Below are 16942 nucleotides of genomic sequence, written 5' to 3' on the forward strand. Positions count from 1 at the left end.
CCTTGACCTTTAGCTGCTTCTCCTTGGCGCCCTTCACCAGATCTGAGGTCACTGTTCAACACACGCACACACAAACGCATCAGATCGGAGGCGCACAAATCCAGCCTCATCCAACCAAGCACTAACAAACACATGAATGATACTAACATAAGCCATATAGTAGTCTTGGAAGTGTGCAATGAATTTGCACAGGAGTACGTACGTACAACACAATAGAAACCTCAAGAATCATGGTGTGGAATACAATGAGGAATGTTTGTTTGGTCGAGGATGGGTCAGGCGCCCTTGATCACGACGACGGGGCAGCCCAGGCTGTTGATGCAGTACTTGCTCACACTACCCAAGAACATCCTGTTCAACCAAAGGAACCGGATCAGCTTGTTTCTTTCATACACGAAAGGTGACGCCTATCACACAAGCAGGCAGGCAACTGTCCTAGAAACTTCATGATCTAAATAGATTACAAGATGAACTCCCCGAAAAAAAATCGCTAAATGAACTGATCTAGAAGGTTACTACAGTGCTACTACATGGCTGCACTAAAGAATGTGAAGATGTAGTTTTAGATCCGTAGGATTTGAATCAATTTTGGTTGTACAAGTAGAGTTCTTCACTGTGACCGTGAGAGATTTCCATGAAGCAATGCAAGTTAGTTTTCAGTAGCTACTACTAAGACTGACTGACTGAACAGTTCTATCCGCGGCATTCAGTTCTATGGAAAGAAAAATGCTATGCCAAGGCGCAAATGCGCTACAGATCAAGAGAAATTTATCTATACACATGCAGTCTCATGTCTGCAGGAGCAGATGTAACACATACTTCACACTGTATCAGATTCATACGCAAAATGATGTTTATACAGTAGCACAGTTCTCTGATAATCTAGTTTTGCCCAAATATTATAGTGTCTCAGTAAACACGGATGAGATCTGCAGTCGAATTTGGAACGAACGAATTTCACTACAGTCTACAGGTGTTGTACTGGCAAGAAAACTTATTTCAGAAACCGCAATTTCGTTTACAATTTGCATTTGAGCCAGGCAGCTAGTGAGCGCCAGAACAATCAGAAATTCAGCTCACCAAATTGCAGAAGACAGAGCTGGTATATCCATTACCTTGAGGGGGCCGAAAGCACGACACCCCATGATGAGCAGAACGGCCTTTTGTTCGGCCACCACCTCGCAAATCTTCTCCTTGGGATCCCCCACCACCACCTGCATCTTCACCTCCACCTTCAACAGACCAACAATCCGACCCAATTTAAGCACCAATTAAGCACGAGCAGCCGGGGGAAGAGAAAAAATCAGCAATCGGAACAGAGACGTCTCGTTTAACCGTCACCTTACATTCTTATCGGAGCAAATCTTGAGCGCGTGATCCGTCGCTGGTGCGAATCGATCGCCTGCGTGAACGCCGGCACCTTCGCCACACCTGCGCAACACCGAGACCCACCGAAGAAGCGGTCCGCGATGAAGGGTCGAGGTAGCCGGATGCGGATGGGGCGACGCGGATCCAGGTAGCCGGATGTAGATGGGGCAACACGGATCCAGCTAGCCGGATGCGGATGGGGCGATGTGGATGGAGCCACTTGAGGGCGGGGAGGCGTGGTGACTCGGGCTCCTCGTCGTCGACACAGGGGTGGAGGCCGTCCATGGTGCGGCGGCGGGGGCGGCGGCGGCTAGGGTTTTCGCGAGCGGGTGTGGGAGAGAAGGTGGGGATTGGAACAAGTTGTGGCCTTGTGGGTACGGTGGGGAGTGGGGCTATGGGGGCGTGGTGCTACGTGGGTGAGATGGTTAAGGGGTGAGGGCTACCATTGGATCCATAAGCATCCGACGGTGGTTGATGCATGATCCGTGTGATATGGCTATGGACCAATAAGAGCGCACCAAATAATTTGAAGACCTTTTGACCATATAAATTGGTCGTGATTGATTACACACAAATTTTTCATTCCATTTTTCAATGCTTAAAATGAGTTTTTTTAAAAACCTATCAAATATTTGTTCAAATGATGTCATATTTTGCGCAAGTTTACATTTTAGGTTGGCAAACAATATTGACAAAGGGAGTTTTTATTTCTTTTGCATGAAAAAATAATTTTCCATTTTTTGAGTGCCCAAAATAAGTTTTTTTAAGGACTTACCATATATTTGTTGCAAAATTGTACCAAATCAATTTTCTAAAATACTAGGCCATATATAATGCACAGTTGACCAAATGGTTGGGTGCCAATAGTTTCGATCCACCTCGTGAAAAAGACAAATTTCCGCCGATTCAGCGGGAAGCGGGTCAAATTTGAACTGCAGCTGCCTTATAGTTTGATCTTTATTTTTTGAAAAAAATCACTTCTAGGTACATACGTATCTATTTAATCAGAGAAACACCAATTTTTTTCCAAGATTCAACCAGTAGCTAGGAACGGTCATGCCCGCCGTTTTGACCGCATTTTAAAACGGGCATAAAAATTCAAAAAAAATCCAAAAATTGGAAAACCTTCACATTGTGTCATTATATGTGGCCAAGTTACCAGGAAAATAATAAACTTGTAATACAATAATTATTTAAAAGAAGTGTTCTCAGAAACGAGCTATCATGTGTGAAGATCAATGGCTTTCAAGCCAAATGATCAATCTTATGGCCACATTCATGGCATAGTTTGTTCAAATGGTCTCATATTGTCCACAAGAGTGCATATTGGAATGGCAAACAATGTTGCCTAAGGAAATTTTCATTTTCTTTGGACGAAAAAATCATTTTCCATTTTTCGAGTGCCCCAAATGAGGTTTTTTTGTGAAGAGCCTACCAAATAATTGTTGCAAAATTGGACCAAATCATTTTTATAAAATACTAGGCCATATTTAATTCACAATTGACCCAATGGTTGGGTGTAAAAACTTTTGATCCACCTCTGGTGAAAAAGACAAATTTCCACTGATTTAGTAGGAAGCGGGTCAAATTTGAACTGTAGCTGCCTCTTAGTTTGCTCTTTATTTTTTCCGAAAATCATTTCTAGGTACATAACTATCTATTTAATCAAAGAAACATCAAAAGTTTTCCAAGATTCAACAACTAGCTAGGAACGGTCAAGCTCGCCGTTTTGATCGCATTTTGAAACGGGCATAAAAAATTCAAAAGAATCAAAAAATTGGAAAACCTTCGCATTGTGTCATCATATGTGACCAAGTTTTCGGGAAAAATAATAAACTTATAATACGGCAATTATTTTTAAAAAGTGTTCTCGGAAATGAGCTATCATGCGTGAAGATTCATGACTTTCAAGCCAAATGATCAATCTTATGGCCACATTCATGGCATAGTTTGTTCAAATGATCTCATATTGTACACAAGGGTGCATCTTGGAATGGCAAACAATGTTGCCTAAGGGAGTTTTCATTTTGTTTGCACAGAAAATTCATTTTCCATTTTTCAAGTGCCCGAAATAAGGTTTTTTTAAGGAACTACCAAATAAATGTTGTAAAAATGAACCAAATCAATTTTATAAAATACCAGGCCATGTTTAATGCATAATTGACATAATGGTTGGGTGTCAAAAGCCTTGATCCACCTCTGGTGAAAAAGACAAATTTCCGCTGCTTCAGCAGGAAGCAGGTCAAATTTGAAATGTAGCTGCCTCATAGTTTGCTCTTTATTTTTTCCAAAAATCATTTCTAGGTACATAACTATCTATTTAATCAGGGAAACATCAAAAGGTTTCCAAGATTCAACCACTAGCTAGGAACGGTCAAGCCCACCGTTTTGACCGCATTTTGAAACGGGCATAAAAAAATTCAAAAAAAATCAAAAAATTGGAAAACCTTCGCATTGTGTCATCATATGTTATCAAGTTTCCAGGAAAAATAACAAACTTATAATACAACAATTATTTTAAAAAAGTATTCCCAGAAATGAGCTATCATGTGTGAAGATTCATGACTTTCAAGCCAAATGATCAATCTTATGGCCACATTCATAGCATAGTTTATTCAAATAATCTCATATTATGCACAAGGGTGCATATTGTAATTCCAAACAATGTTTCCTAAGGGACTTTTTATTTTCTTTGCACGGAAAATTCATTTTCCATTTTCCGAATGCCCGAATTGAGTTCTTCTTGTGAAGGACCTACCATATATTTGTTGCAAAATTGGGCCAAATCATTTTTCTAAAATACTAGGCCATATTTCATTCACAATTGACCAAATGGTTGGGTGTCAAAAGCCTTGATGCACTTCTGGTGAAAAAGACAAATTCCCGCCGATTCAGTAGGAAGCGGGTCAAATTTGAACTGCAGCTGCCTCATAGTTTGCTCTTTATTTTTTCAAAAAATTATTTCTAGATACATAAGTATCTATTTAATCAGAGAAACATCAAAAGTTTTCCAAGATTCAACCACTAGCTAGGAACGGTCAAACACGCTGTTTTCATCGCATTTCGCAACGGGCATAAAAATTTCAAAAAAATCAAAAAATTGGGAAACCTTCGCATTGTGTCATTATATGTGACCAAGTTTCCAGGAAAAATAACAAACTTGTAATACGGCAATTGTTTTAAAAAAGTGTTCTCAGAAATGAGCTATCATGCGTGAAGATTCAAGGCTTTCAAGCCAAATGATCAAACTTATGGCCACATTCATGGCATAGTTTGTTCAAATGATCTCATATTGTTCACAAGGGTGCATCCTGGAATTCCAAACAATGTTGACTAAGGGAGTTTTCATTTTCTTTGCATGGAAAATTCATTTTCCATTTTTTGAATGCCCAAAATGAGTTTTTTTGTGAAGGAGCTACCATATATTTGTTGCAAAATTGGACCAAATAATTTTTATAAAATATTAGGCCATATTTAATGCATAATTGACAAAATGGCTTGGTGTCAAAAGTTTTGATCCACCACTTGTGAAAAAGACAAATTTCTGCCGATTTAGTAGGAAGCGGGTCAATTTTGAACTGCATCTACCTTATTGTTTGCTCTTTATTTTTTCCAAAAATCATTTCTAGTTACATAAGTATCTATTTAGTCATAAATACATGGTTTGGTGGCGATACGCCGAGGTTTGGATGTGGCCCAGGGCCCCAACTCCAAAGCGCGTAAACTCGCATGCCCGCCGTGTGGTCACCATGTGACCTTGGTGTTGACATGCGTTCTGGGAGGGCTAGGCATGTCTAGTGGGTTGGGCACTCCCCAGGTAGGTGCTAGGAAGAAAATTACAACAGAAGAATCTCACGAGGGGACTGACCTATGCTTAAAGATGAATTAGCAGCCAAGTGTTTGATTAGCGGTACGGGAAATGCACATGGCCACTGGGCGTGAGTTTTGGCTGAGGATAATCATCTACTAAGGAGAATTTCTTCACAAATTTTTAGCTCAAAAGGAGGATCCTAGGTGGTACTTGCTTTGCAAAGTACCACGCTGGACAAAAATACAAAAGTTGAAGCTGGGCTCAAAATAATGAATGGATTGAGCTGAAATTTGGTGGAGGATGGTTATTTGGGCATAGGAAAGCATTGTAGAAAATTGATAACATTTGGACATGCCAAAGTAGTACTTCCTTCACAATGCTCTTCTATGGACAGAAACTTGGGGAGACTAGTGAGAGAGATTGGATAAATGAAATGAGCTCAAAATTGGTGTAGGTAAGTTACATAGGTATGGTCATGCGCTGGTAAATTTTCAGATCATTTGGGTAAGCCTATCTAGTACTTACTTCACAAAGCTTCTCTCGAGGTAGAAACTTTGGAAATTTCCTGAGAAAGATTTACTAGGAAAATTGAGCTGAATATTATCATGTGGCAATGATTTGGGTATGGAAGAGTGCCCAAAAAGTTTGAGGGTAATAGGAGGGGTCTATATAACACTTGCTTTGCAACGTGCCAATTTGGCCATAAAATATAAATTGAACATGGGCTCATATAGATGATTTGACTGAGCTGCAATTTGGAGGAGGGTGATAATTTGGGCATATGAAGAAACTGAATAAATTTCATGTCATTTTGACATACAAAAAAGGTACTTTCTTCACAATGCTTCTAGGTGGACAAAAACTTTGGAAATTTGCCGAGGAAGATTTGCTAGGCAAATGGAGCTGAATTTTGTCATACGGTAATGATTTGGATAGGAAAGAGTGCCAAAAAATTCCGAGGGCAATCAAGAATATATAAATAGCACTTCCTTCATAAAGTGTTGTTGTGAACAGAATAGAAAAATGAACATTGTTGAATTAGTTTTGAACTAGGCAAGGAATGATTTTTAAATATTTGATGAAGATATGACCCAAAGAATTTATGAGATTTTTTTGGGAATTTTGGAAATGACAGAAATATAGGTTGCATCACAACCTAGGGCAAAAATTGACACATAGACATGACATATAGGCAAAACTGATGAGGTGGCGTCAAGTCATACCAATCCACCACAATTTACAAGGTTATGACCATCTATATTGGTCATGATCAGCTAGAAAAAAGGCAGCGGATTAGTGTTGTCTGCTTTATGCCATTTCGTGTAAGGAAATTACGACCTTTCTGACCAAAATGGTCGCAACGGTTTAGGGTTTGGAGCCCCCTGAACAATTTTTGACCAATTGGTCTCAGATGGTCATAGATCTATGACCAATTCTTTCAGGGTCACTGACAGAAGGTCACTAGTTGACATATTTCTTATAGTGTGTCTTGATGAGTGAAGGGCGCAACACTACAGGCGTGTCGTCGCCGCCGGTGATGAGTCCGGCGTGATGGAATCGCCGAGGGTTGCACACGAACGACGACTAAGGCATCGTTGACTTGAGTAAAGGGCGCACCGTCTTCAGGAGTATCGAGTGCCAATGCCGGCATCCGGCTTCGTCTCCGGCCGTGCGGCAGCAGCTCCGGTTGCGATCATCGAGATGTGGAGAGAGAGGAGAGATAGAAAGAGAGAGATGGCATAAAGGAGAGCTAACCATTGTAGAAGATGACCGCCATGGCCACGTTGCTCTCTCCTGACGGTCTGTCGGCTCACGTTGCCCGCGCGCTCGCCAGCATGAGCTCTCCAGCGATCTGAGGCCGTGCACGTTGTTCACGTACGCGAGCTGTCCCGCAGCAGCGATCTATGCCGCGTATACACTAACCCCTATGAACGCACATATATATCCTACCCCTATAAGCATCTCCGAAAGAATGAGCCGACATATTATCTTGAAATTTACGAAATCACCGTAGGCACCTCGTCGTCGACGGGAACATCTCCTCGCACTAAATGCACATCGTCGAAAATCCTGAAATAAATACATGACTTGAACCCTGGTGGGCTGGTGATACCACAGTTCCTCTAACCATCCAACCACATGTTGGTTCACGTTTAAGATAATCAAGGCCGGCCCTGAGGGGGCGCAGGGGGGCGGCCGCCCCGGGCCCCCAAGATCTAGAGGCCCCCGTCCAGGTGTAATATACGTATAAAGGTAAGTATAGTAGCAGGCCATATCTTCACGTAGAAAAAAGAAGTAGCCCAGCCCAAGAAGGAAGGTAGCAGCGAACGCACATAAATCAGGGTACGATCATGCGGAAACAAATCAGCGTACACACGTAAATCCCGTCGGCTCATTCTCTTTATTCCATAACTACCGTGAGACATTCTCCCTCCAAAAGAAAAATAAACGATCATGTGACGTGAGGTCATCCCTAATTCCCTCTATTCTCTGTTCTCCGCAAGCTCCAAACTCCAGATCCCAAATCGCTTAGGGGTGACTAGTCTCTGTTAGGTTGATCTCTTTTCCGTTCGAGCCCAACGGCTTGACGGGACCGTGCACCGCTGACCCCCACCAACATCCCTACCGATCTAGGGTTACCGCGAGCCGATGGGATGCTCCACTGCATCCACCCTAGCGCACACACAACCCCACGCCGACGACTCCACCATGGCCGCCGCGCGCTGGTTCCTCGAGCCAAGGAGAAGGTGATCTCCTCCCTCCGCCGTCAATCCTAGCATACCCGACCCCACATCATCTATCAGTCTCCGGGCACTGTATGCGGCGACGACACAGCACGAACATCACCTACCCCAGAAAATTGACATTGCCGGCCCGAGCGCACATGTACATCCTCGAGTGTCTGCCACCAGAAATCTACATCACATCATCGCCGAGCGTCCAATGACTGACGCCGATCTAATCAATCTCAGGTATGTCAATAGTACTATTCCATACAGTTTAAAGTAAAACTTCGTGCTTTGAGAAAGAGAGAATTTGATAAAAGTAGTTGCCATGAAGAATCTATAAGATGCGGATGATTTTTTTTTTGCATGTTACATATCTGTTTGTTTTGGTTGATATGAATCACTTCATTGAAGAAAGGATATAACTCACTGTGTTGAAAGATTGTTCAGATTTACTGTGCATGTGATTGTTGCATCAGCTAAAAGAAGCTTTTCAAATTTAAAATTATTGAAGAACCATCTGGGATAAACAATGAACTAAAAGAGTTTAAATGGTTAGGCAACATTATGCATCGATAACAAACTATTGGATGATATTGACATTCACACAATCATAAGTGATTTTTCATTGAAGAATCTTACAAGAAAATTTGAAGATATGCATATTATGTTTATAACAAGGGGCCCCAAATTATACTTTCGCCCCGGGCCCCCAAAATCTCAGGACCGGCCCTGAAGATAATCGTGTTGGTACTTATCTGTTGGGCCTGTGGGTATTCGAGTATTTTCTTTTTGCAGAAATGGTTTTCGAGTATGTACGCAGCACTCATACATACGCGCATATACTCATCCCTATGTACACACACATCGTACTCATATGGGCACCTTCAAGAGACTGAGCTGGCATAATATCTTGAGATTTGCAAAGCCATTGTAGATGTCTCGTCATCGACTGAAACGTCTCCTTCCACTAAAAGCGCATCGCCGAAAATTTTAAAATAAATTTAGAAATAATGCGAGCACGAGAACTTAAACCTGGTGGGATGGTGGAGATACCACTCTCTCTAACTATCCAACCACTCTCCCGGGGACGCAAGCATTCACGTATGTATTCGTACACCCACGGGAGTACTTGAATCGCGTACGACGCGGCCGAGACGTGCGCACACACATATCTGCACCCAGTTTGCATGCATGCACATGCTAAGCCAAAACATGCATGGCCATGCATTACTTTGCATCCATCAGCCCATGTGCTAGTTATACATACGTTGGTTCTTTAGCCATCATGTACGTAAATGATTGAGCTACCTCATTAACCGGTTAATACTATCCCATTAACCTTCACTTCAATCACGGGCACTTCAGAATGTATACCGTGCAATTCTAAAAAAAAAAGGAATGTATACGTGCACATCAATGGCTTCTTCAACATAAACATGCGCACGTGCAGGGGCACTCCTTGCTCCATGCATACAAATGTACGTGTTATTTGTGCAAATTATCATCAAACAACTCTTTCTTAACAAGGCAATGTTGATCTATTCTTTTTATTTTCATACTCCCTCTGTCCGAAAATACTTGTTCTCGAAATGGTTGTATCTAGACTTATTTTAGTTATAGATACATTCATTTTATCCATTTTTAGGACAAGTATTTCTGGACGGAGGGAGTACTATTTATAATACAAAATCTCATCAAACAAATGCCGCCCATTGAGTCGAGTTCGAGTGCAAAGCAAATCGTACTTGACTTGGTGAGAAATAGATTTTTGTCCACCAATAAATGGGACGCAATCTGTATAGCTGATATCCCTTGATTAGTCATATACTACTACATGCATGTCTATATGTGTTGTTGGCAAGGGCATCATGGCGAGCAGGACAGGAAATCGACGCCCCGTTTTGCACCCGGCCGGCAAGACATGCATGCGGCGGCCTCCGCGGCGCTGCTACGCCTCCGCCAAAGCCAGCCACAGCGCCGGCGGGCTCCGGCGGGTTACTCCCGGCATCGTGTTGGCCGAACAATAAACCATGCGACGGGCACCTCTGCACCGTCACCTTTCTGTTTCTGTTTATACACAACGGGAACCGGCCCGGAGAATACACTTGGCCGCAGATCACCGTTCAGATGGCATATACCAAGGAAATACTCTCCTGGCTCTCAGCGGATGATTTCGTCTATGCTGAGAAGAGAGAGAGAGAGAGAAGGTACTAGAGAAAGAAGAACAAATAAATATATAGAGGAAAATACCTTGTTGAGCCACGTTGTTGCCGTGGCGCCTGACAACAAAGTAGACTCAGGGTCTTCCTCAGTGCGTAGCGAAAAGCCGTGTCGCCCTCTGAAGGTTTTATCAGATAAGTCAGGACCGTTTAGTTGCATGGTGCCAGCCGACGAGACCGAAGGGTCTCACAGCTTCGCGCTGACCGCATTGGCCAACGCCAAAGCCAAGAATGGTTGAGGTACCTTGTTGGGTCGTATTGCTGCTACGACGCCAGTCAACAAAGCTTCCTCACATCATTCTCAGCTCGTGGCGAAACACCATGCCACATGTCGAAGGTTCTATCAGACAAGTCGGGACCGTTCAGCTGCACGGTGCCATCGAACAAGGCTGAAGGGTTTCACAACTTCGCACTAGTGCGCTACATTGTTCCCACAATTAAGCTCAACATGGCCATGACAGACGGGGCATCAGAACGCCATCGATGTCTCACCCTATCCCCGAGTGTGATAGGCCGGTGAAAAGGCCGACCTGGTGTGGCTATGACAGCGTTGTGCAAGCCCGTTGTTGCCGCCGAAGATGTTTGAGGGCATAGCATTGCCCTCGGTGATGTTGTTGTAAAATTGTTGTAATACCGACAACTGAGGGGCGGGGCCACCTTGAGCGTCAGCATCATGGTTTGAAGCTTGGTGTTGTCGTAGTTGACGATGCCTACGGCTTGTGGTGTTGAAGACGATGTCGTGAAGGGATGCCGCCGTCGAGCGAATCATCGAGGGCCTAGCGTTGCCTCCGGTGTTCTCGTTGTTGTGGAGGCGACGAAGTGCTAACACTGAGGGGCGGTGCCGCCTCGACGTCAATGTTGATCTATTCCTTTTATTTTCAAACTATTCCTTTTATTTTCAAACTATTTATAGTACAAAATCTCATCAAACAGTCACCATCGCCCTAAGACATGGTAGTCACATTGATGTCGGTCTTGCAGAGTGCCACTCATGCATGGAATCATGGAACTTTAAGATGGTTTACAGTAATCTTTTTTGTTGTTCACCGTAACCCTTTTGAATCATGGTAATGATAAACTTGTATGGTACAATGTATGGACAAGTCACACGGTCCTACTATGTTTAACACCTGGTGGCTGTTTCCTTCTTGGTTGGAGTCATCTCCTTCAGTATTATTATGAAATAGTTCACATGTACCGTTTTATCCTCATGCATGCACACTATGATACTTGACGGAGAATAGCACAAAGTGGAGCTCGCATTCGGTGCATTCCAATGACCAACCATCACTGTCGGTGTTTTTAATTTGTTGTAGTAATGTGCACATTCGGTGGTTGCTTTATTTATAAAACGAGATGAAAGCCTTTTTTGATAGTAATGTGCACATTTGATTGTGTGTCTGTGCTCTGTTCGAGAATGAAGAGCCATCTTTCATTGTAGTAGTGTCTTTCCACACCTATCGCACCAAAGAGCCCAGTCGCAGCTTGGACAAAGGGACAATATCATTCTATTTTATTTCTTATTTTTCATAAACTTTTTTCCACCCATGATTATAAACACGTCACGTCACCAAGACACACAATATTTTAGCCATAGAGAATGAAATTAAGAGACGAAACATGCAACCACATGAAACGTGCGGTAAGCAATCCAAACAATTCAAAAAAAAAAGACGAGACATGCAAAGACAATCACGAGCACTGCACACTCCAAAGAAATGAAAGTCAGATCAAATGGAATCTACGGTATCATTTTCGCAGCGGGAAGAGGAGGGATGCTCTGCTCATTCCTGAAGAAATCATGGGGATCCACCATGGTCTTCACCGCTGCCAACCTCTTAAAATTTCCTTTGAAATACTTGTCTCCCCAGCTGACTCTAGCCTTCTCATAGCTCGTCACGTCACCGTCCAACTCATTCGTCCCCAGGTCAAGGTCCCTGTAGTTGACATACACAGCCCTTGGGTTCTTGGACACGTAAGGCTCCATCTCCTTGTGCAGTCCCCTGACCCAGCTCATTCGCTTCTCCGCTACTGCCGTCCCATTCTCGTACCAGAAGGAGTAGTACTGGAGCTGGTAAAGGTTCCCCTGCCGGTGCGGGAACGGCGTTTCCGATGGCGAGATGCTGCTCATCAAGCCACCGTAAGGGTCCAGCATGAGCAGCGCCGCCTCGGGCTTCTCGAGCCACGCCGTCCATATGCTCTCCCACACGTCCCTTGGAATGGGCTCTTGCACGTGGTCGGACTTGACCTTGAGGTAGTAGCGCGGATTGCTGCTCCTGTTGAGGAGCTGCACCAGTGGTATGGACGTCGCGGAGAAGCCAAAGAAGACCGTGGACTGGACCCAGCTCACCTCCCGGCAGTTTTGCTCCGTCATTCCAAGCTCAGGGAAGCGATCTTGCATGAGCCGACGGAGGTCGCCGCACCGGCCAAGAAACAGCGCCTGGAAATTAGCCTGCTGGTTCAGCACGAGCACGCGGAGGTACAGTTCTTGCGGTGAAACCGGCGCCATCTCTTGCCATTTGGTAATCAATTCGATGGCGGATTGGTTCCTTGACCGGACAATGCTGAACACCGTGACGGTCTCCGGCACGGGTACTAGCCGCACCTTCCACGACAGCACGACGCCGAAGCTCTCGCCGCCTCCGCCACGGATAGCCCAGAAGAGGTCCTCCCCCATGCTGCTCCTGTTCATCAGCCTTCCGTCGGCGTCCACCACGAGGGCGTCGAGGACGTTATCGGCAGAGAGGCCGTACTTGCGTGCCAGCGAGCCGAACCCGCCGCCGCTCAGGTGGCCACCGATGCCCACGGTGGGGCACGAGCCCGCCGGGAACCCGAGCGAGCGGCTTGCGGCGCCGACGGCGTAGTAGAGCTCGCCAAGGGTGGCGCCGGACTCGACCCACGCCTCAGCACGTGCCGGGTCGACGTGGATCGCCCGGAGAGTGGCGAGGTCCAGCACCGCGAAGGGCTCGTTGTGCTTGTGGAGGTGGACGGAGGCGTAGGAGAGGCCCTCGTAGTCGTGGCCGCCGCTGCGCACGCGGACGCGGACGCCGTGGCGGCGGCCGCAGCGCACGGTGGTCTGCACATGGGCGTGCTCGGTGGCGGCGATGATCCCTAGAGGCTTGGAGGTGTCCGGCAGGATGTAGCGGAGGTTCCGGGCGGTGGAGAGCAGGAGGGCAGAGTAGGACGACGGGGTTGCAGGGGTCTGGATGAGGCGAGACGGGATGTCCGCGGAGAGGCAGCCAAGGAATTCATCGATCGCAGCAGTGGAAGCTAAAGAGGGCGTGTTTTGACCTGAGAGGATGCAGAGGGTTAGGACAAGGTGGTGTAAAATTGTTGTCCTCGGTGTCCTTGCCATGATTGATTGATCCGCAAGTCAAGTGGCAACTATGGCTGTGAGCGCTATGTACAAGGCGGCAACTATATATATAGTTGAAGCATCATCTGTATGAATTTTGATTTTGCCAACCACATGTCCCATGCGGTAGTTCAAGCATCATCTTTCATATATAGTTTTTTTTTTGCGGGGGATCTTTCATATATAGTTGACGGAGTGGTTCCACAACTGGCCAATATGTTCCGTACAAGAAAAAGCAAAACGGTGGAGGAAATCAGAGACCAACTTCGCAAAGTTACTAGAATAGTACCAAGAGTTTATAATACTCCTATATGTTTTGTGTCTAATCTCACCTATACTAACCCACTTCACCCCCATTGCAGTAAAGCTCCATATCCCCAGTACTATTGCCTACGCCTACCTTCGGTGAACCTTTTTTTTTTTTTGGAAAACAGAACCATTGGGCTGGGCTGTTTTGGTTTCCTCGTTTGGTAGAGCTCCTGCAAAAGATGCTGCCCCTATTCTAGTTATTGAGTAACTTTTGTTTGCAACATATTTCAAATTAGAGGGACATCTTCTTTTTTTGCAAAACAGAGAGAGATCTTTTTGTTAACTCAGTTACTAAACATTCTTCAAAATGTTTGTTTGCCATTTCTTATGAACAATTGGGCCATCTAGTAGCATGGGCAAAGTGGGCGACAGAACAGGGCCCCCAAATTTGTAGGGGCCCCAATTATAATTGAGGTCTGCTTCGGTACACCCCCCCTAACGTATAAGGGCATTCTGGTCATACAGTGCTTAGTGTATGCTGCGTCGTATGCGCCCATCGCCCGGCGTCGCGTACAGCCGAGCCGATACGCCGCCCTCCCCAAGCCGGCACATGCAAACAAACAAACAAACAAACACACACCACGACCTAGCCCGGCGTTCACGCGGCCCGATTCAACATCGCCCCTGCCGGTCGCTGCCATTGCCCGCCAGTTGCAGCCCACGGTTACCACCCCCATCGCACAATAATTCTACACTTACGGGGCATAGGCCACGGAAGAGAGGTTACGGGCTAGCGTGTCTGCTCCTCATTAACCTCTCTCCCTCCTTCAATTTCGTTAGGGGTGCCACCACTAACCAACCACGGGTTTACACTTTCGTCCGTAACTCCTTCCATGCCAAAACTCTCCGTAAGTGTAGCATTTCTCCCATGCAGCAAAGCTAGCTAGTAGCTTGATTGATCTTGCATGCAAGAGTACACGTACGTACGTACGTAGGTGACCTGGTTAGAGGTTAGAGCTGGCTTGCCGCGATGGATGGAATCAACTCAGCTCTCTCAACGAAACCTCTCAACAAGAACGAACGAACGCTAAGGCACTAAATCGTTGTGATGGCCACAGGTGCCTATCGCATCTGTTGATAGGATCGGGGTCAGGATGGAGAGAGAAGAGTTGAGGCCTATTCAAAGTGAACGGATTACCTCCAACTCAAAACTTTAGAAGTAGGAAAGATGCTTACGATTTCTGCTAGGTTGGATTGTGATTTGATCCAGAAATTCATTGTACTCCGGTACTCCCTGACAGTTTGTGATTCTACCCCCACTGCAGTATGGATCAATCTTGAGCCATTATATTAGAAAGAATGAAACAGTCCAAACTTATTTTCAAGTATCGTAAAAGATCTTCAAAAATGTTCTGCCAAATCAATCAATGCTTCGCTTAATATAAAAAGAACTTGGAAAATGGTGGATCAGATCGATGATAAGTTGGATCCATGTTGGCACGATCTATAAAAAGTAAACAATGCAGTATCAGTCAGACCAGACCCCTTGCAGAATAGAGGAAAAACAATCAAATTAGTAAGAGTTTGATTATTTGTTGGCACCAGACAAATTAAGCAGCAGTTGATGCAATCAAGTTACAGTCAACACCGAAATCCATTGACCCGTTTATTCATATAGGCACATGGTTACATGTGGTGTGCGATATATGACAGTTGAGCTATATTTTAATAACTGGTTGTTGTGAGAAAGGAAAACTTGATCTCCAGTACTCTGTCTTCTACTAGTGGATTTGATACAATTACTGCATAGCCTGATACTATGTTTCCCGGGAGAGATATGGTCAAGACACATACCCTTTTTGTTGGTTGTATCTGGGCTTCATCTATAGTTTCCAGCTCCGATTAAACAAGCATGTGATTTTATTCACCGCGTGGACTAATTTGTTCTTTTTTCTGGAGGCTGGTGAGTTCTTATAAGCTTTTCATTGAAGAGATGTTTTTCATTTCGCTAATGTTGTATTTTTTTTCAAAACAAGGTGTCTTTTGGAAAATAGAAAATTGCAAAGCAAAGTAGAACCATGTCTAGACAAGGTTTTGCCGCCAGATTCAATCTCTCTACCTCTTGAACCTGCTTCCGTTTTGTTACCAGCGAAACTATTTTACTCAAAAGGAAATTGAACAAAAATGCCTAGCTCTTAGAATGTTAATTATTGTCGGCTGCATATACCTCAGGGTGCCGTGAAACCATAAACTTATCTAACAAGTAAACCAAACAAGCTCTTTTCTAATGATACAATATATTTAGCTCGTTAGTAAGATTAATAGTTGTGGCTCCCTGGAAGAATTTTTTCTAGACCTCAAGAAACAACTATAGCCCAGCAAACGACAAGCTTGTTGGTGTTTGGCTCATGGCAGCTTGCTTAATAGTCCAAGAAAAATAAAATAAAGCTTTTGAAAATATGCTGAAATTTAGATGCTAGTTTATTAACATTCAAACTACTTTATAAAAATATTGGAATGATAAGTTTGAAAACCTTATATTACAAGTTTTACTTGAGTGGAGATTTTACCAATTTATACCTACGTTCCTAAATGTAAGGTTCATTATTATTTTAAAAAGTGAAACTTCTCTAACATTGACCAAATTTATAGACGAAAATATTAATGTCTAGAATACCAAATCGTTATTACTAGAATCACCATGGAATGTGTTTTTATTTTATATATTTAATATCGTAAATCTTGATATATTTTCCTATAAAGTTGGTCGAACATAGACAACCTTTAACTTTTTGAAAAACTAATACACCTCATATTTAGTAACGAGGGAAGTAGTTAATAAAAACATTATTTTAAATATACAACTATTCAAAGAAAATCATGAGGTGTTATTATATGCATATATAATAGAATTCCATCAGATTGGTGATTACAAGCTAATTACATTTGGGTCATTACATGTGAACTTTAAATTGAAGGATATAGATTAGGCTTACATAGAGAGGAAATTGAATGTCATCCTTTTCTTAATCAAGGGATCACTAGTGCAGAACCGGGCAATAGCACCGGTTCGTAAGGCCCTTTAGTGCCGGTTTAGGAACCGGCACTAAAGTTTCGGCACTAAAGCCCCCCCCCCCCTTTAGTACCGGTTCAGCACGAACCGGTGCTAAAGGGAAACCACGTGGCATGAGCCAGCTCCAGGGGCCGGGAG

At 44.1% G+C, this 16942-nt stretch overlaps 1 protein-coding gene and 1 pseudogene across 1 annotated transcript; both read right to left on the reverse strand.

Moving 5' to 3' along the window:
• Positions 1 to 275: 275 nt before the first annotated feature.
• LOC123058469 (uncharacterized) lies at positions 276 to 1653 on the reverse strand (annotated as a pseudogene).
• A 10048-nt stretch (positions 1654 to 11701) lies between these two features.
• Positions 11702 to 13505, reverse strand: LOC123182957 (berberine bridge enzyme-like Cyn d 4). The gene has a single exon (XM_044595661.1). It carries the CDS (start codon positions 13480 to 13482, stop codon positions 11869 to 11871), a length of 1614 nt encoding a protein of 537 aa, XP_044451596.1. The 5' UTR covers positions 13483 to 13505; the 3' UTR covers positions 11702 to 11868.
• Between the last annotated feature and the right edge of the window lie 3437 nt (positions 13506 to 16942).

This window comes from Triticum aestivum, chromosome 1A (genome assembly GCF_018294505.1).
Source record: "Triticum aestivum cultivar Chinese Spring chromosome 1A, IWGSC CS RefSeq v2.1, whole genome shotgun sequence".
Classification (NCBI taxonomy): Eukaryota; Viridiplantae; Streptophyta; class Magnoliopsida; order Poales; family Poaceae; genus Triticum; species Triticum aestivum.